The sequence below is a fragment of the Podarcis tiliguerta genome (assembly GCF_965153285.1).
Source record: "Podarcis tiliguerta genome assembly, chromosome: 17".
NCBI classification, from domain to species: Eukaryota; Metazoa; Chordata; class Lepidosauria; order Squamata; family Lacertidae; genus Podarcis; species Podarcis tiliguerta.
Window position 1 is genome coordinate 5,140,460 of NC_139550.1, and position 15,212 is coordinate 5,155,671.

Here is a 15,212-nt window from a genome sequence, read left to right on the forward strand (position 1 = left end):
TCACAGTGACCAGGGCCATGGACAACACATAGCTAGGCAAGGACTGTGGCCGGAATAGTATACAAAGCGAGCAGTGGCAGGAATTTTTGAACCATCACCAGAACTTCCAAATAAGGCAGTTCTCTCCCTGTGGGTTTGTGCCTAACTCTCACCCTGGCAAAGCTCCCAGCTGGAAGGGCAGGAAGAAGAAAGAGGGGTATGTTGGGGGAGGGTCATAAAGGAAGAAGCAGCTTTGCTCTGGAGGCAGCAAATTCCTATCGCTGCAAAAGGCCTCTGAACAACTAAAAACCTGCACATGAATAAAGCTCTATTTATGAATAAATGGCCATGGTTGCAACAGATAAAGGCAGACTCCTAGAAGACAATATCATATTTCAACCATTTCGATATGGCATCTAGTTATTAATAATGCCACTGATGAATCACTTCCCATAAAACATCCTGTAGCAATTTGATAAACTTTTATAAGAAGGCTTTCAAGCCAGAGACAGATGCAAACTGCGATAAAAATCTCCACTTTCTAAAAGGCTTGTTAAAAATGGAAGATCTTCAAAAGGCACCAAATTAGTTTTTTATGTAAGGCATAAGATACTCTTTTTGATAGCCTGGTTCCAAGCAGCCTAGGGATTTAAATTCCAGTAACTGCACCTTGACCATAGCCTGATAGCAAATTGGCAGCCAGCGCCAATTCTCTTTTCAACTACAAATATTTACAGTTGAGTAGTGAAAGCTTAGGTACTCCTTTGCCTCTCTTTTGGCTCTCTGGAATGAGATTCCACATCATTAAAAAGCAGGCTGCAATTCACCAGTTCAAAGATACTTTATTGTCTGCTAAGCAGGCTTGCTTTGCAAATTATTCCAAGGCAAGATGCATCATCATCATCATAAGTTTTCCAAGGCACACAGGATGACTTTACCATTATAGAAAAAGCAGCAATGCTTGCCATTTATTTGTACAGGAGCCTCCTTGCAACCAGGATTAGACCCCAGAAAGTCAGTGCAAATTGGATATACACCTAGAGGCACAAAGCCTTCCCCAAAGAATTTAATACACAGATGGGGTTAAGAGACAGTCTTCAGTAATCACGCCATTATCGTCTGAAAACTTTACAAGGCAAATATTGTTTCAGCATTTTTTTAATTGGCCAAGTGCTTTAGATCCTCTGCATTGCTCTCCTCTACCTCACAGTTCATAGTAACTTTATGAGATAGATTGCAACTTGTACTAAAAGTGCAAAAATGGCATATAGACAGCTATTTCCTGGAGTGATATGTCGCCATTAGGAAATGATTCAGTATCGTAAAGTGTCTTTTTCTATTAAAAACCTGAAGTACGTATCACAATATACATGGATGAGAAGCATGGGTCTCCCCCACATCCTTGTGCCGTCAGCCCTTAAGTTATCTTGCACATTGTTATCGTCCCTTCCCACAACCTCAGCGCTGGATAAACCGGCTCCGTGAACTTGCAGTGGAACGTGTGCAGATGTGCCATCCCATCTGTCACGTTATAGAAAGACAGGATCCCAGCTTCATAATCCAGGAAAACCCCAACTCGTTCAGGGTCATCCTCTGCCTGAATAGGGACTCTCTCCCCGTTCTGGAACGCCCAGTATTCAAAGTCAAACCTTTTGATGCACCAGGACATTCGGTTGCATCCCAAGCGGCAAAGTTCAGAGTCTCCTTTCCTTTTGATGGATGAGTAGGCTGCCCCAATCCACCACCCTTGACCGGCCTGCAGCACATCCACCTCCCAGTAATGGCTTCCGGCAAAGAAAGAATCTCTGCTCAAGACTTGCCAGACAGTGTCGAATCTCTCTGGGTTTGAGCAGTAAAGTCTTCTCCTCCAGCTGTAGCTTACGGAAAGACGGTCCTCTGACAAAATTAACCTGGGGTGCACGCTATTTATCTCTAGCGTGGGGGATCTTGCATCTGCGGGGGGAAAACATTCATGGGCAACACATCGCAGAGAAACATATTCAGCGGCAACAACAGTTGAGGAAGCAAATAGCCACAACACACGCTGTTAAAACCAGCAGCCTTATATTGATTGACCTGTCCACATCAAGGACCAGTGGAACTTCCTATGAGACACAAAACCATCATGGTGTCTGCATCAGAAGCCAATGATAAGGATGGAATGAGAAGAGGGGAAAACAGGATGATGACCAGTGAACCTTGCCATGATGGGGGTACAGACACAGTAGTGCTATTTTTGGAACAGCTCCGGGTCCTCCACTGTATCTCGCCCCTAGTTCTGATTTCCAGCTTTCCCTTGTTTGCTTATGTTACTCTGCAGACTAAGAAATGCAACCCAAGATTTAGCTCAGGCATAGGCAACCTTCGGCCCTCCAGATGTTTTGGCCTACAACTCCCATGATCCCTAGCTAACAGGACCAGTGGTCAGGGAAGATGGGAATTGTAGTCCAAAACACCTGGAGGGCCGAAGGTTGCCTATGCCTGATTTAGCTGTTTTTATGAAGGATCAAGCCCAGGGGTGGAGAACCTCTGGCCTTCCACTTGTGCTTAGACTACAACTCCCATCATCCCCTGTCAGCATGGTCAGTGACGATGGCATTGGTAGTCCAGCCACAACTGAATGGTCACAGGTCCTTCCCAGCCCTAGCCTGGTCTTTACAACAGGATTGGGGATTACTCAAATGTCAGTCTCAGGAAGTCCCTCCTTCCCAACTTAGGGGGCAATGGAGGGGGGTTAAAGAGGTGGGTCTTCAGCATATGACAAGCTATCCAACGAAGGTGCTAGATGCACATCTGTGCAAAGGGAATTCCACAACTGAGAGGCGGCCACAGAGAATGCCCTCTCCCAGGTCACCATAACCTCTGAGGGCTGTGGAACTACCAAGAGGATTCTTCTCCTGAACTTAACACCTGAGAGGGTCTGTAGGGATGGAGGTGGTCTTTCAGGGGCCTAAGTCATTTAAGGTGTGAGCATCTTGAATTAGGCCCAGAAATGAGCTGGCAGCCAAAGCAGCTGTTTTAATACAGGTTCTATGAAATCTAAAGGCAACTCCAGTCAGTAATCTGGCCTCTGCATTTTGGAACGGTCGAAGTTTCCCAGTCACCTTCAAGGACAGCTCCATGTAGAATGCATTGTAGTAATCTAAGACAGAAGTGCCTGGCGTGCTCTGGTCCATGGGGTCACGAAGACTCGGACACGACTAAACAACTAAACAACAACAACAACAATCTAATCTGTAAGCTACCAGAGCACTGAATATAGTGGCCAAGTCACCTCTGCCCAAAAGGGGCTGTAGCTGGCAAACCAGCCAGGGCTGGAAAATGGCACTTGTGGTCACTGAGGCCACCTGAGCCCCCAGTTAGACAAAGATAAAACCAGGAGCAACTCTAAACTATGGAGCTGCTCCTTCTAGGGATGTGGAACCCTGCCCATTTATCCCTGTGAAACTGCTTGGTCAGGGAAGGTCCAGCTCCTCCGGGCTGAGCAAGCAGGAAACTGCTGCTCTAAAATCTAAATTGAAAAACTAGCAACTTGCCTCTGTCCCTCTCCAAAGAAAAGATGATTTCAAATGGTGAGCATTCAAATACCAAACTGTTCTAAGATACCGTTTGCTGAACAGTCAAACATGGGGGCTTCTAACCATGGCTGGCAGGATGGAGAAACCAATACGTACGTTTCAAGAAGAGCGCGCGATTGGCGGAAGAGTTTGTTTTCAACAACAGACCGGGGTCCTTCTTCAAGGTGCTGTTAAGGCTGCTGAAGACATCTGAGCAAACAAAAAGTCAAAACAAAGATGCTATTTAGACAACGAGCTGGTGTAAGGGGCTGGACTGAGGAGGAATCGTGAGGACCGCCACCCCCCTTCTCCTGAAGCTTCCCAAGAACAGGAGGACAGTATAGATTTAGAACAGCGGTTTGCAGAAGGGCATAGTTCAGAGGCTGCCAGCTGCAGAAGCTGGGAAATACTGGAAGAGGAACAACAGGAAGAAGAAGAAGCACCAGGGGAGAGACAGCTGACAGACTCAGTGTCCTTGAAAAGCATTCCTGACCCCCCTCCCAGGACCAGGCAGGCATTGAAAGTAGGAGAACAGAGAGCTCAAAGGCAAATAGCTCAGATTAGCCGCCAGTGGAGTGACGCAGAATAGGGGAGATGAAAGCAGATGGGACTTTACTTGGAGCAATGCCGTTAATTAGGGAAGACTGCATTCCTTTGTCACTCTCTGTGAATTATTGAATAAATTGCTTGGTAAGAACTTTTATTGTTTCTCTGATTCTCGGCTGCCACCATGGGAGGGAAGCCTGACAGTTGGTTCATCTGACACGCTAAGTCAAACCAGGAGAAACGTTTTTCTCCATCTCTTGCAATACTAGAACTGCTGGACGTTCAAGGAAGCTGAATTTGGGGAGGTTCCGGAGAGACAAAAAGACATGCTTCTTCACACAGCACGTGGTTAAACTATGGATTCTTCTCCCCCATGGCTTTGAATGAGGACTCACGGGGGATAAGGCTATGGGTGATATCTGTGCTCTGCCTCCACGCATTCATGTACCTTCCTTGAGCCGAGCCTTGAGTGGTTTCTGCAGGATGGACTGGACGAACTCAAGAAAGCGCAAGAAGTGGTTTGTGACGTGTTCAAACGACATGGGCAACGGAGCCAGCTGCTCTGCGGGGATCAACTGCTTCACTATTTCCTTTTCTGCTGCACAATAGCCCTGCAGAGGAAGACATGAATTCTTCAATGCCTGCCTTCTGATCCCCAGCATCCATGGGGCAGTGTGTGGCGCTCCTTGGGCACAATCCGTGTGGGAGCTGCATGATGCCTCAGGGTTCTGTGAGGCAAGAGAGGCTGGCATCAGTCTGGCGTCAAAAGGACGAACTGGTATTTCTTTATCTCAGAAGCTTGAGGACTAGTGACATAACCAATTAATGAACAAGTATAACAATAAACACACTAGACAAAGGCCTCACCCATACCACCCTTTAATATTGACAGTAAGCTAAAGTGCGTAAGGTAAAGAACCCCTGGACGGTTAATTCTAGTCGAATTTGACTCTGGGGTGCAGCACTCATCTCGCTTTTGGGCCGTGTTTGTTCACAGACAGCTTTCCAGGTCATGTGGGCAGCATGACAAAACCACTTCTGGCGCAACGGAACACTATGATGGAAACCAGAGAACGCCGTTTACCTTCCCGCTGCGGTGGTGCCTATTTATCTACTTGCACTGGCGTGCTTTCAAACTGCTAGGTTGGCAGAAGCTGGGACAGAGCAACAGGAGATCACCCCATCGCACAGACTCAAACTGCTGATCTTCTGATCAGCAAGCCCAAGAGGCTCGGTAATTTAGACCACAGCGCTACCCACACCTGTGTAAATGCCCTTGTGAGTAGGCTTTGTCCTGGAGAACTGCCACACGTTTTCGCAGCTGTGGCAGAGACCAGATCACACAAGCAGGATGTGGAAATCGACCAGCATGAAATTCCGGTTCCCATTCACGGTTGCGTTCCTGATAGCAGAGAGGAGCGTGTGAACCTAAGACCCACATTGCAAGACCAGTGGGAGCACAAGCTCCATGCCAGGGCATTGTGTGAAATCAATTTAAAATCAATTGAAATCAATTAAAAAAAACGTCAAGGCAGAGAAATGTGCTGCACCTATTCTTTCTTTGTCAAAGTTTTGATTGTAGGCTTGGAGGGACGGGGAGCTTCCTGTTTTGCCTGCATTACTTTACAAAGCAGCAGGCATGCTGAAGGAACTATATCGTAGCAACAGTAGGAATCACACCATGGAGAAAATGCTGGATTTTTCATGAAAGGGCAATCGCAATAGGGCCTTTCCACACTTTCAACCAGGAAGAGCACCTTCCTACCTTGAGCAAAAGAAGGGGGTCAGGTTGAAGCTGCATGTGCCTGATCCTGTCTGCGAAGCCATCTATGAACCGGATCTGGCCCTCACAAGCCTCTGCCTGTTCTTCATACGCCATCAAGGTATGCTGGGCCTTCTCGTCAATGTATCGCTTGGTCAAAGTTTCCTCCTCGGCAAACAGGAGCCGGAGCTCAGCAAACTTCCCTGCCAGCCAGGTTTTGCTCTCAAACATGTGTGCCTGCAGGTAAAACAAAACAAAACCTCAGCACCAAACCAAGAAAGCTGCCAAACGCAAATGTTCCAGGGGCCTAGCATGGAAAAGAGAAGGTGCTCACAAGCCTTTGCGGAAAGGTTACATTCAGACAACCAAGCTGCCAAGGCCTTAATGGGGCGTTGTAATAATTCAGCAAGATTTGGAGGTCAACAGGCTCCCCACACCTTTGGTGCAGCCCACAAAGGTCTCCTCTCATATTTTATTGTGATCTTGAGCATGCAACCATTTTCTTTTTAGTAGAAAAACAACAACTGGAAAATGTGCAGAATTTACACTTCTCTCTCTTTTCGTTGTACAGTGGTACCTCAGGTTACAGACGCTTCAGGTTACAGACTCCGCTAACCCAGAAATAGTACCTCGGGTTAAGAACTTTGCTTCAGGATGAGAACAGAAAACGTGTAGCAGCAGCAGGAGGCCCCATTAGCTAAAGTGGTGCTTCAGGTTAAGAACAGTTTCAGGTTAAGAACGGACCTCCGGAACAAATTAAGTATGTAACCAGAGGTACCACTGTATTCTTTTTTGCTATTCTCTTTTTGGCGCCTGCTTATGACATTTTTGTTTAGGCATGCCTATCCAGACATGTAGATGTTGTTGTGTTTTAATCTTTTTTGACTGTTAATTTTAATTATTTTAAAATGTTTTTAATTGCATCTGTTTTTACCGGTAATCTTGGTATTTCTTGTAAACAGTTTAGAGGGTTCTATTACATTCAAGCAGTATAAAAACTTTGTTAATTTTATTAACATTTTATTTATTATTCTTCAATGGTACACTCCCAAGGTTCTCCCCCACAAAATAGTGACTCCCTGACTGTGATCCATGAGTTTCATTCAGGTGGTCTGAGGCATGTTGATACATTTGTGGTTGAAGAAGGTGATGCCACATCCATTGCAGCAAATAGTCATATTGATTTTCAATTGTATTTTTATTGCTCCTTTTACATTTTATTGTATTCAACCTTGAATTCCAGAATTAAAGCTGCAGTGCAATAAAATATAAGAGACGCAATAACAATACAATTTAAAATCATACAGCGTCTAGCACAGCACATGCTAATTGCTGCAGTAAGACCCTCAGCATTTTCTGAGTGGTTGGTCCTCCATGGGGTGGGGAGTTTGGGAACTGTGGCTGTAAAGCACATTGTCAGAAGGCTGGATCGTGAGCTATCTCCTTTTTGCTCTTTTCCCATTCAAAACCCAGCACCTGCCCTTCTCACACCCAGTTAAAGGAGACTGGAGTCCCATCTCTTTTCTCCTGCAGAGAGAAAAGCATCTTGCAGAGCGTGGCTTTGAGCAAACAGTGGGAGGATGAAGGGTGAAGCATTCACCCGCAGCAACCATCTGCCTCCTGAGGCTGCTTTTCAAACAGCAAGGAAGGCTGTTCAAACTCCAGCCCATTTCCTGCCTGATCCTTTGCCAAAAGCTGGCCTAAGAGGCACCAAGTGTTTCAGCAAAGTTATTTACAGTTAAGAAGATGTGGACCGGATGGATGGACAGATGGGAGGCCACTTGGAGCCCCATGTATGATGCCCAGGGCTTTCTAAAAAAGAACAGTATTTGGGTGGTGTTGTGGGTTAAACCACAGAGCCTAGGACTTGCTGATCAGAAGGTCGGCGGTTCAAATCCCCACGACGGGGTGAGCTCCCGTTGCTCAGTCCCTGCTCCTGCCAACCTAGCAGTTCGGAAGCACCTCAAAATGCAAGTAGATAAATAGGTACCGCTCCGGCGGGAAGGTAAACGGCGTTTCCGTGCGCTGCTCTGGTTCGCCAGAAGTGGCTTAGTCATGCTGGCCACATGACCTGGAAGCTGTACGCCGGCTCCCTCGGCCAATAAAGCGAGATGAGCGCTGCAACCCCAGAGTCAGCCACAACTGGACTTAATGGTCAGGGGTCCCTTAACCTTTACCTAAAAGAAACACAGAACTGGTGTAGGTGCTAAAAGTTTGAGCTGAGCATTGATGAGACTCCTTAAGGTAGCTGTACCTTTCAGGTGGGCTGGGGGGGCAGGTGTGGAGAGAGCAAGCAACCTGTGGAGGTGTGATTCTGAGTGGATAAAATGCCAGAGGGGAATGCACAAGAGGTAAAGTAAAAGTAAAGGACCCCTGGACGGTAAAGTCCAGTCAAAGGCGACTATGGGGTTGTGGCACTCATTTTGCTTTCAGGTCGAGGGAGCCAGCGTTTGTCCACAGACAGTTTTCCGGGGCATGTGGCCAGCATGACCAAACTGCTTCTGGCGCAACGGGACACTGTGACGGAAACCAGAGTGCACGGAAACGCTGTTTACCTTCCCGCCACAGCAGTACCTATTTATCTACTTGCACTGGCGTGCTTTCGAACTGCACCCTTTACAACTGCAAACGTAGGGGGGAAACAAATATCCTCCCAAAGCAGCACCCATGTGCAGTTCAGCCTTGAATCCAGAAGGTTGCTATACTAATGCTAATAATGAGCCTGGCATAAGAAGTGGCAGCCAGCCAATTCAAACATTGTGGGTGGGGAGGCTCCTGTGGCTCTGATGACCTGCAGCTTTCCTGCCCTTTGGTCCACAGGCCAAGGAGTGGCCCAGCTCGGGTTGGATCAATTGCTTAAGCAGCCTGCTTTGCATGCAGCAGAATTCATTTTAGTTAGCGAGAAAAATGAGCCTGGGTGTTGTTATAAATTTGGTGAGGATGAATGCATCCTCCTTGCGATATATCATGCCTAACTTCCTTTTCCCTACTTCACCTGCAATCTCTTGTTGAGATCCAGCACAGTCACAGGATCACTAGCAGTTCACTGACAGCTGGGCCACAGCCCCCTGTCATAGTTGCCCCATGGGGTGGGAAAGGGAAGTTAATGAGTCCGCATGGTACAGTCGCACCTTGGTTTTCGAACAGCTTAGTTCTCAAACGCCTTGGCTCCCAAACGCCGCAAACCCGGAAGTGACTGTTCCAGTTTGAGAATTATTTTTGGAAGCCAAACGTCTGACGGGGCTTCCGCAGCTTCCGATTGGCTGCAGGAGCTTCCTGAGGCTGATCAGAAACCACACTTTGGTTTCCGAGTATTTTGGAAGTCAAACGGACTTCCGGAACAGATTCCGTTTGATTTCTAAGATAAGACAGTACTTCATATGTAAACTTGGAAGCACCCTATTCCTTGACATCGTTGTGATCCCGTCCAATTTGGCCCCCAAGGACACTATGCAAATAAATAGTACCATCATTATGGAGATTAGCGCATTTTGATTTACCTTAAGCTCATTAGTAGCTTCTTCTATATGTTTTATGTTGTCAACTTCCTGCTTCTTCTTCAGGGTCAACTGCTTCAAATACGACCTCATGATTTCCTGTTTTACCCAGTGTAGAAAGGACACATCACTGATTGTGACCAGACCTTCAGTTGCAACTTCTAATCTGTTCAACAAGTCGATTCTTCAACTAAAGATTCAGCTTTGCAAGCAAGTCCACAAAATATATAAGCTCACCAGTGTGTTTCTGCTAAGCATATATACCAGTCACCCATGATATTCACTGTGCATTTTTCTTCCAGTTAACGTGAATTAATTCTCTTCCATGGGGGGACCAATTTAATTAGCAAGGCTGAAAGTTAATTTTGAAGCTACTTTGGAGCTGGTGTGTTCTTCAGTTCCAGGATGATCTTAGAGGGATTCATTCCCACTTTGCCTATTCAGGTCTGGTACAAAGTGCCACTCGTTCTTTTTCCCTGTACAGTAAAGATGCTGAAACAGCAAAAAGAATTGTGTCCCCATTTCCAGGGAGCCATGTGGGGATGGGGAAGAGGGCTTGGCAATTTAACAATCACACATGTGCCACTCACAGCCGACAGCACCACACACTGTACTTTGCCATTTAAACCTGGACATTTTTGGAACCAAATCAAAAAGCAAAATGTGATGTTTGAGGGAACATGCCTTGCTTTAAGTTCCCCATTTACAGAATGGGAACAATACTGGACCGACCTCTTAGGGTTGTCAACAGCACAAAGGCAATAAACTGCATTACACTATCTGAAGAATAAAGGTAAAGGGACCCCTGACCATTAGGTCCAGTTGTGACCGACTCTGGGGTTGCAGCGCTCATCTTGCTTTATTGGCCGAGGGAGCCGGCGTACAGCTTCCAGGTCATGTGGCCAGCATGACTAAGCCGCTTCTGGCGAACCAGAGCAGCGCACGGAAACGCCGTTTACCTTCCCACCAGAGTGGTACCTATTTATCTACTTGCACTTGGTGTGCTTTCGAACTGCTAGGTTGGCAGGAGCAGGGACTGAGCAACGGGAGCTCACCCCGTCGCGGGGATTCGAACCGCCGACCTTCTGATCGGCAAGTCCTAGGCTCTGTGGTTTAACCCACAGCGCCAGCCGCATTCCACATCTGAAGAATAATTAGATCAAAAATAATTGGCTATGAATGAGCATGTAGGGGGAAGAGATCAAAGTGCCACCTTTATTAGACCTAACAAAAACACAGTGCCAACTTTCTGGTTAGCTCTTCCCCTGTCTACTGTCTCTGCTTTCCCTCTATCCTTTGCATTGCAAAGGAAAAGAGAGCAGAAATGAATTCTGATTAGTGCTAGAGAAAGATCTGGCTGTGTCTGCTATGTTCTGCATTTCCCAAAGTAGATTCTTCTGTAAATTTTTTTGCCCCAACACGCCTCTTTGTAATCTGAGATGCTCTAGCACAAGGCACCATTCTATCCCAATTACACTGCTCTAGTGAAGGGAATATATTCACAACAGGGATATAAATGACAGCACACATCATCTGGAGATCAAACTGCTGCTAAAGGCCTCTATAGGCTGGTAGAGAAGTTAGGAACCCTCACGCCTATTTTTTTGCAGAACTGGTTGAGAACATACTACACATTTTGAGACATTGTGAAACAAGCCATTAACCCTAATACAGGAAATAAACTGTATCAGAAGAGCTACCTAAAGTTTAGAGGAACCGTGGTAATAATTTGGGGTGCACAGGGTGTTAGGGTTGTGCTTCTTCTGGGGTAGTCTGTCCACCATCCTGCATGCAACTGTAGCTACATGCTGGGATCAGCTTCGGCTGGTTGGCTAAACCAGCTGAGGGTAGCCGATGGGGCTCAAAGCTTCGGTGAATTAGGGTCTTTCCCTACATGCAGAAACGGGCTCTGGTGGATTGAAAAGGAAAACTCTGAACCTAAAGCTCCACTGCCCTGCAGGATATCGTTGGGAAAAGAACCAGCTAAGGAGTAAACCCAACACAAGTCTGGAGTCCCTAAGAATGACTCATTTTACGCCTCCTTCCGGCAATTCCTGCAGCCAAGCTGGTGCCAAATGTATTGCTCTGTTTTCCTTTGGACCCCATCAGCGAGGCCAAGAGAGGGGTCTTGTCATCTGGGCAGCCCAGGAACTCCATCCACACTGCCCAGGCTTGCGCCCAGGGAGGTCATTTCAGTGCTGCTAACCCAGGGGTTTGACTTCACCCGGGTAGGTGTCTCTCAAGGCAGACATATGCCAACAACCATTTTAATAAATTCCACATAGATAGCTAGGTTAGTCTGTTACAGTAAGCATCAAATACAGTCATACCTCGGGTTGAAGTTGCTTCAGGTTGAGCGCTTTCGGGTTGCGCTCCGCGGCGACCTGGAAGTAACAACGCGTTACTTCTGGGTTTCGCCGCTCGCGCATGCACAGACGCTCAAAAATGACATCACGCGCATGCGCAGAAGCGGCGAATCACGACCCGCGCAGACACGGGTTGCGTTCACTTCAGGATGCGAACGGGGCTCTGGAACGGATGCCGTTCATATCCAGAAGTACCACTGTATAATCTTTTGGCACCTTTAAAGAGGATTAACAGATTTATTACGGCATCCCTTTTAGTGGACTTGAGACCCCATGCCCACTTAAGCTATAATAAATCCAGTCATCTTTAAAAGTGTCACGACACTTCCTCCCCGCAACTCTTGGAATCGTTTAGCCATGGAAAATCTTACGAGCGAATGGGTGTGGCTCTCCAGATGTCGACGGACCATCATCCCTGGCCTAAGGGCTGGAGCTGATGGGAGTCGGAATGCGATCACGTCTGAAAGGACACAAATCCCTCCCCTCCCCACCTAAAAGAAAGAGAACACGGAAGAACTTTTGTGCCCGCGTACCCGCTTGCTCTCCGCCGCCTGGGCGATGAGGTTCACTCGGTGTCCGCGGTGGAGGCCCAGAACCGGGCAGAGCGCGCACACGCACTGCGCGCACTCTTCGCAAAACAGCTCCAGAGGGCGCCCGCGGTGCTCGGCGCACCAGCGCTCCCGTTCCCGCAAGGCGCGCAACTCCCCTGCCGCCTCGCCGGCTGCGCACACGCGGTGGCCTCGGAAAGCCGCGCCGGGTTCCCCGTCCGATGCGCCGTGGGGTCGCGCGTGGGTCTCGCACAGCGACATCAGGCAGGTGAGGCAGCTCCATTCCGCCCGGCGCGGCGCGCCCTGGGCGCACAGATCGCAAGGCGCGACCGCGGCTCCCGCCGCCGCCGCCACCTCCTGCTCCCGCCGCGCCATCGGCTCCAGGACGCGCGAGAGGGAACCGGGCGGGAGGGAGAGAGGCGGGCTGGAGGGCGGAGCGGGGCCGAGCAGCCTCCTCCGACAGCTGGGAATGGGAAGGCGAAACTTAGGGAGATCTGGCGTGGAGAGGGGCATAGGCAGTGCCGGATTTCCGTATAAGCTAAAACACTCTCTTGGGGGCCTCGGGAAAAAAGAGCTGGATGTACATTTCCAAAATATAAGTTAAAAAACAAAAACAAAATAAAACCTACATACAGCAACAGTGTTTGATGTTGTGTGATGAAAGTTATGGGTCCAGCCTGCTATTCTGCTCCCTAAAATATAACTGGTTTGCTCATTTCTATATATAGGGTGCCTACATTCTGCAATGGAAGGAAAGATCCTGAAGCTGAGGCTCCAATACTTTGGCCACCTCATGAGAAGACTCCCTGGAAAAGACCCTGATGCTGGGAAAGATGGAGGGCACAAGGAGAAGGGGATAACAGAGGACGAGATGGTTGGACAGTGTTCTGGAAGCTACCAACATGAGTTTGACCAAACTGCGGGAGGCAGTGGAAGACAGGAGGGTCTGGCATGCTCTGGTCCAGGGGGTCACGAAGAGTCGGACAGGAGTAAACAACAACATTCTGCAAGGACTGGTTGCATGGGAACATGTTCAAATGGCTTTAGATACCCATTAGGTCCATAAATTACCATATAGCATATATTCAGCACAAAAAACAGCGAGAATTTGTTGCTGACAAAGGACAGCTGGACATATAAAGGGCCCCCATTACCTTCAGTAGCTCAGGGCCTCATCACACCTAAATCCGACCCTGGGCATGGGCGTGGCCAAGGGAGGAGGTAAGGAGGGGCAGCTGCACCCATAAATCAATAAAATTCATAGCAAACTGAGGTTCTACCCCCACCCGAAAAATCCTGGCTATGCCCATAGAGAGGGGAGATTCACGAAGAGAGCGGATGTAGCGGGTGGTGGCAGGATTTGAATTGGTCCACCAGCTGGATCATAGCATTGTAGAGTGAAAGCATTGGACGTAGCCAGGATTTATGTTAGAAGGGCAGGACACCCACCTGTTTGTCTTGAAATCAGCCCTGAGTGCTCACTGGAAGGACAGATCCTGAAGCTGAGGCTCCAAGACTTTGGCCACCTCATGAGAAGAGAAGACTCCCTGGAAAACACCCTGATGTTGGGAAAGATTGAGGGCACAAGGAGAAGGGGACGACAGAGGACGAGATGGTTGGACAGTGTTCTCGAGGCTACAAACATGAGTTTGACCAAACTCTGGGAGGCAGTGGAAGACAGGAGTGCCTGGCGTGCTCTGGTCCATGCGGTCACGAAGAGTCGGACACAACTAAACAACAAAGTAGATTCGGAATGAAATGTCTCAAGTTTTTTTCACACTACTTTCTTTTGACCCAAAGTCAAGACATCTTTCTACAATTTCTACTTTTAGTGCTTTTAAAAAAAAGGAATACTTGATCCTCACCCTCTGGGTTTAAGGATATGGCTAGCTTCCTAAGATCTTGCAGTGGGGGATCGGCCAGACCCACATTGAAATGAGGCCAGGAAGACTCAGTCCCTTCACACCGTGTGATAATGTAGGAAAGCTAGAGTGGATGGTGAAAGGGTTGTTGAGAGAGGCTTCCCTTTGGCAAAAGGCCCTGGGCACATAGACAGGGAAGAATGTTAAGAGAACACTCTGCCTCTGAGCATGTGTGCCGCCCCTGCCCAACCCCCAAGGGAGCAGATTTTTAAACATTGAAGTCCAGCTCTGTACATGTTCAAGCACATGCAACTCAAGGTTGCTTTTTGAGAACGTAATTACAACCCTAAATGTAAGGGCAGTAGCATGACACACAAAAACTAAGTGTATCCCTGTACATATTATCCGCATACACTATTGGCAATACTTCTTGACCATATATAGATGTTTTCTTCATCAGAATCATTGCCCGATACAGTGAGATGGTATCTCTGCTTCTGCCCCAGCAGATATTTCACACTGGCTAAAGCCATTCCACCTGTTATATCAGGGTGAGGTGCAATAAGTCTGAACCGTACTTTGTACTTTGAAGTGCCAACCAGATAGGATTTCTACATGTAGCAAACTCACACCAGCAAGAAACAGAACTTCTCATGTTCTAGCTTACTACTGGAAGAGATTTTCTTTATTTTTCTATGCTTTCTACTTTGACCATTTTCAATGGAAAGCACAATGAAAACATGGTCTCAGTGTGCTGTAGCAATGAATGGCAAATTCAGTGTTAAGAATTAGGAAAGCAATTAAAAAAATAAACAGCTGGTATGATGCCTTCATAAAAAAATATGGTGCGGCTGTCTTTTGAATACTGAGCACAATTTGGGTAGCCCCATCTTTAACTGGGACTTTTAAAAGTTTGTGTTAATGTTTCCACTGATATGCAATTCATAAATCAGAGGCAAATGTTAATGAGGTTTCCATACCTGCTTCCATTTGGAATCATGTAATTTAACAGACTTTCATATTCTGTGCTTAAGTCATGACCAATAGCTACAGAGATCCAACACTGTACTTGAGTGTGAGAAGAAGCAAGACAAA

The 15,212-nt window shown here is 47.4% G+C and overlaps 1 protein-coding gene across 1 annotated transcript; it reads right to left on the reverse strand.

The window, feature by feature from the left end:
* Positions 1 to 801: 801 nt before the first annotated feature.
* On the reverse strand, positions 802 to 12,756 carry TRIM14 (tripartite motif containing 14). The gene is made up of 6 exons (XM_083420139.1): positions 12,241 to 12,756; positions 9,345 to 9,440; positions 5,848 to 6,081; positions 4,531 to 4,693; positions 3,654 to 3,746; positions 802 to 1,932 (listed from the first exon to the last, which is right to left on the reverse strand). Exons 1-6 carry the CDS (start codon positions 12,628 to 12,630, stop codon positions 1,397 to 1,399), a joined length of 1,512 nt encoding a protein of 503 aa, XP_083276265.1. The 5' UTR covers positions 12,631 to 12,756; the 3' UTR covers positions 802 to 1,396.
* Positions 12,757 to 15,212: the final 2,456 nt, after the last annotated feature.

Coding starts and splice junctions, on each gene's coding strand:
- TRIM14 (XM_083420139.1), bottom strand. CDS start 12,630: ATGGCGCGGCGGGAGCAGGAGGTGGCGGCGGCGGCGGGAGCCGCGGTC. Junction 3,747..4,530: donor CAAGGCTCGGCTCAAGGAAG/GTACATGAATGC, acceptor TTGTTTGCTCAG/ATGTCTTCAGCAGCCTTAAC. Junction 1,933..3,653: donor TCGCGCGCTCTTCTTGAAAC/GTACGTATTGGT, acceptor TTCCCCCCGCAG/ATGCAAGATCCCCCACGCTA.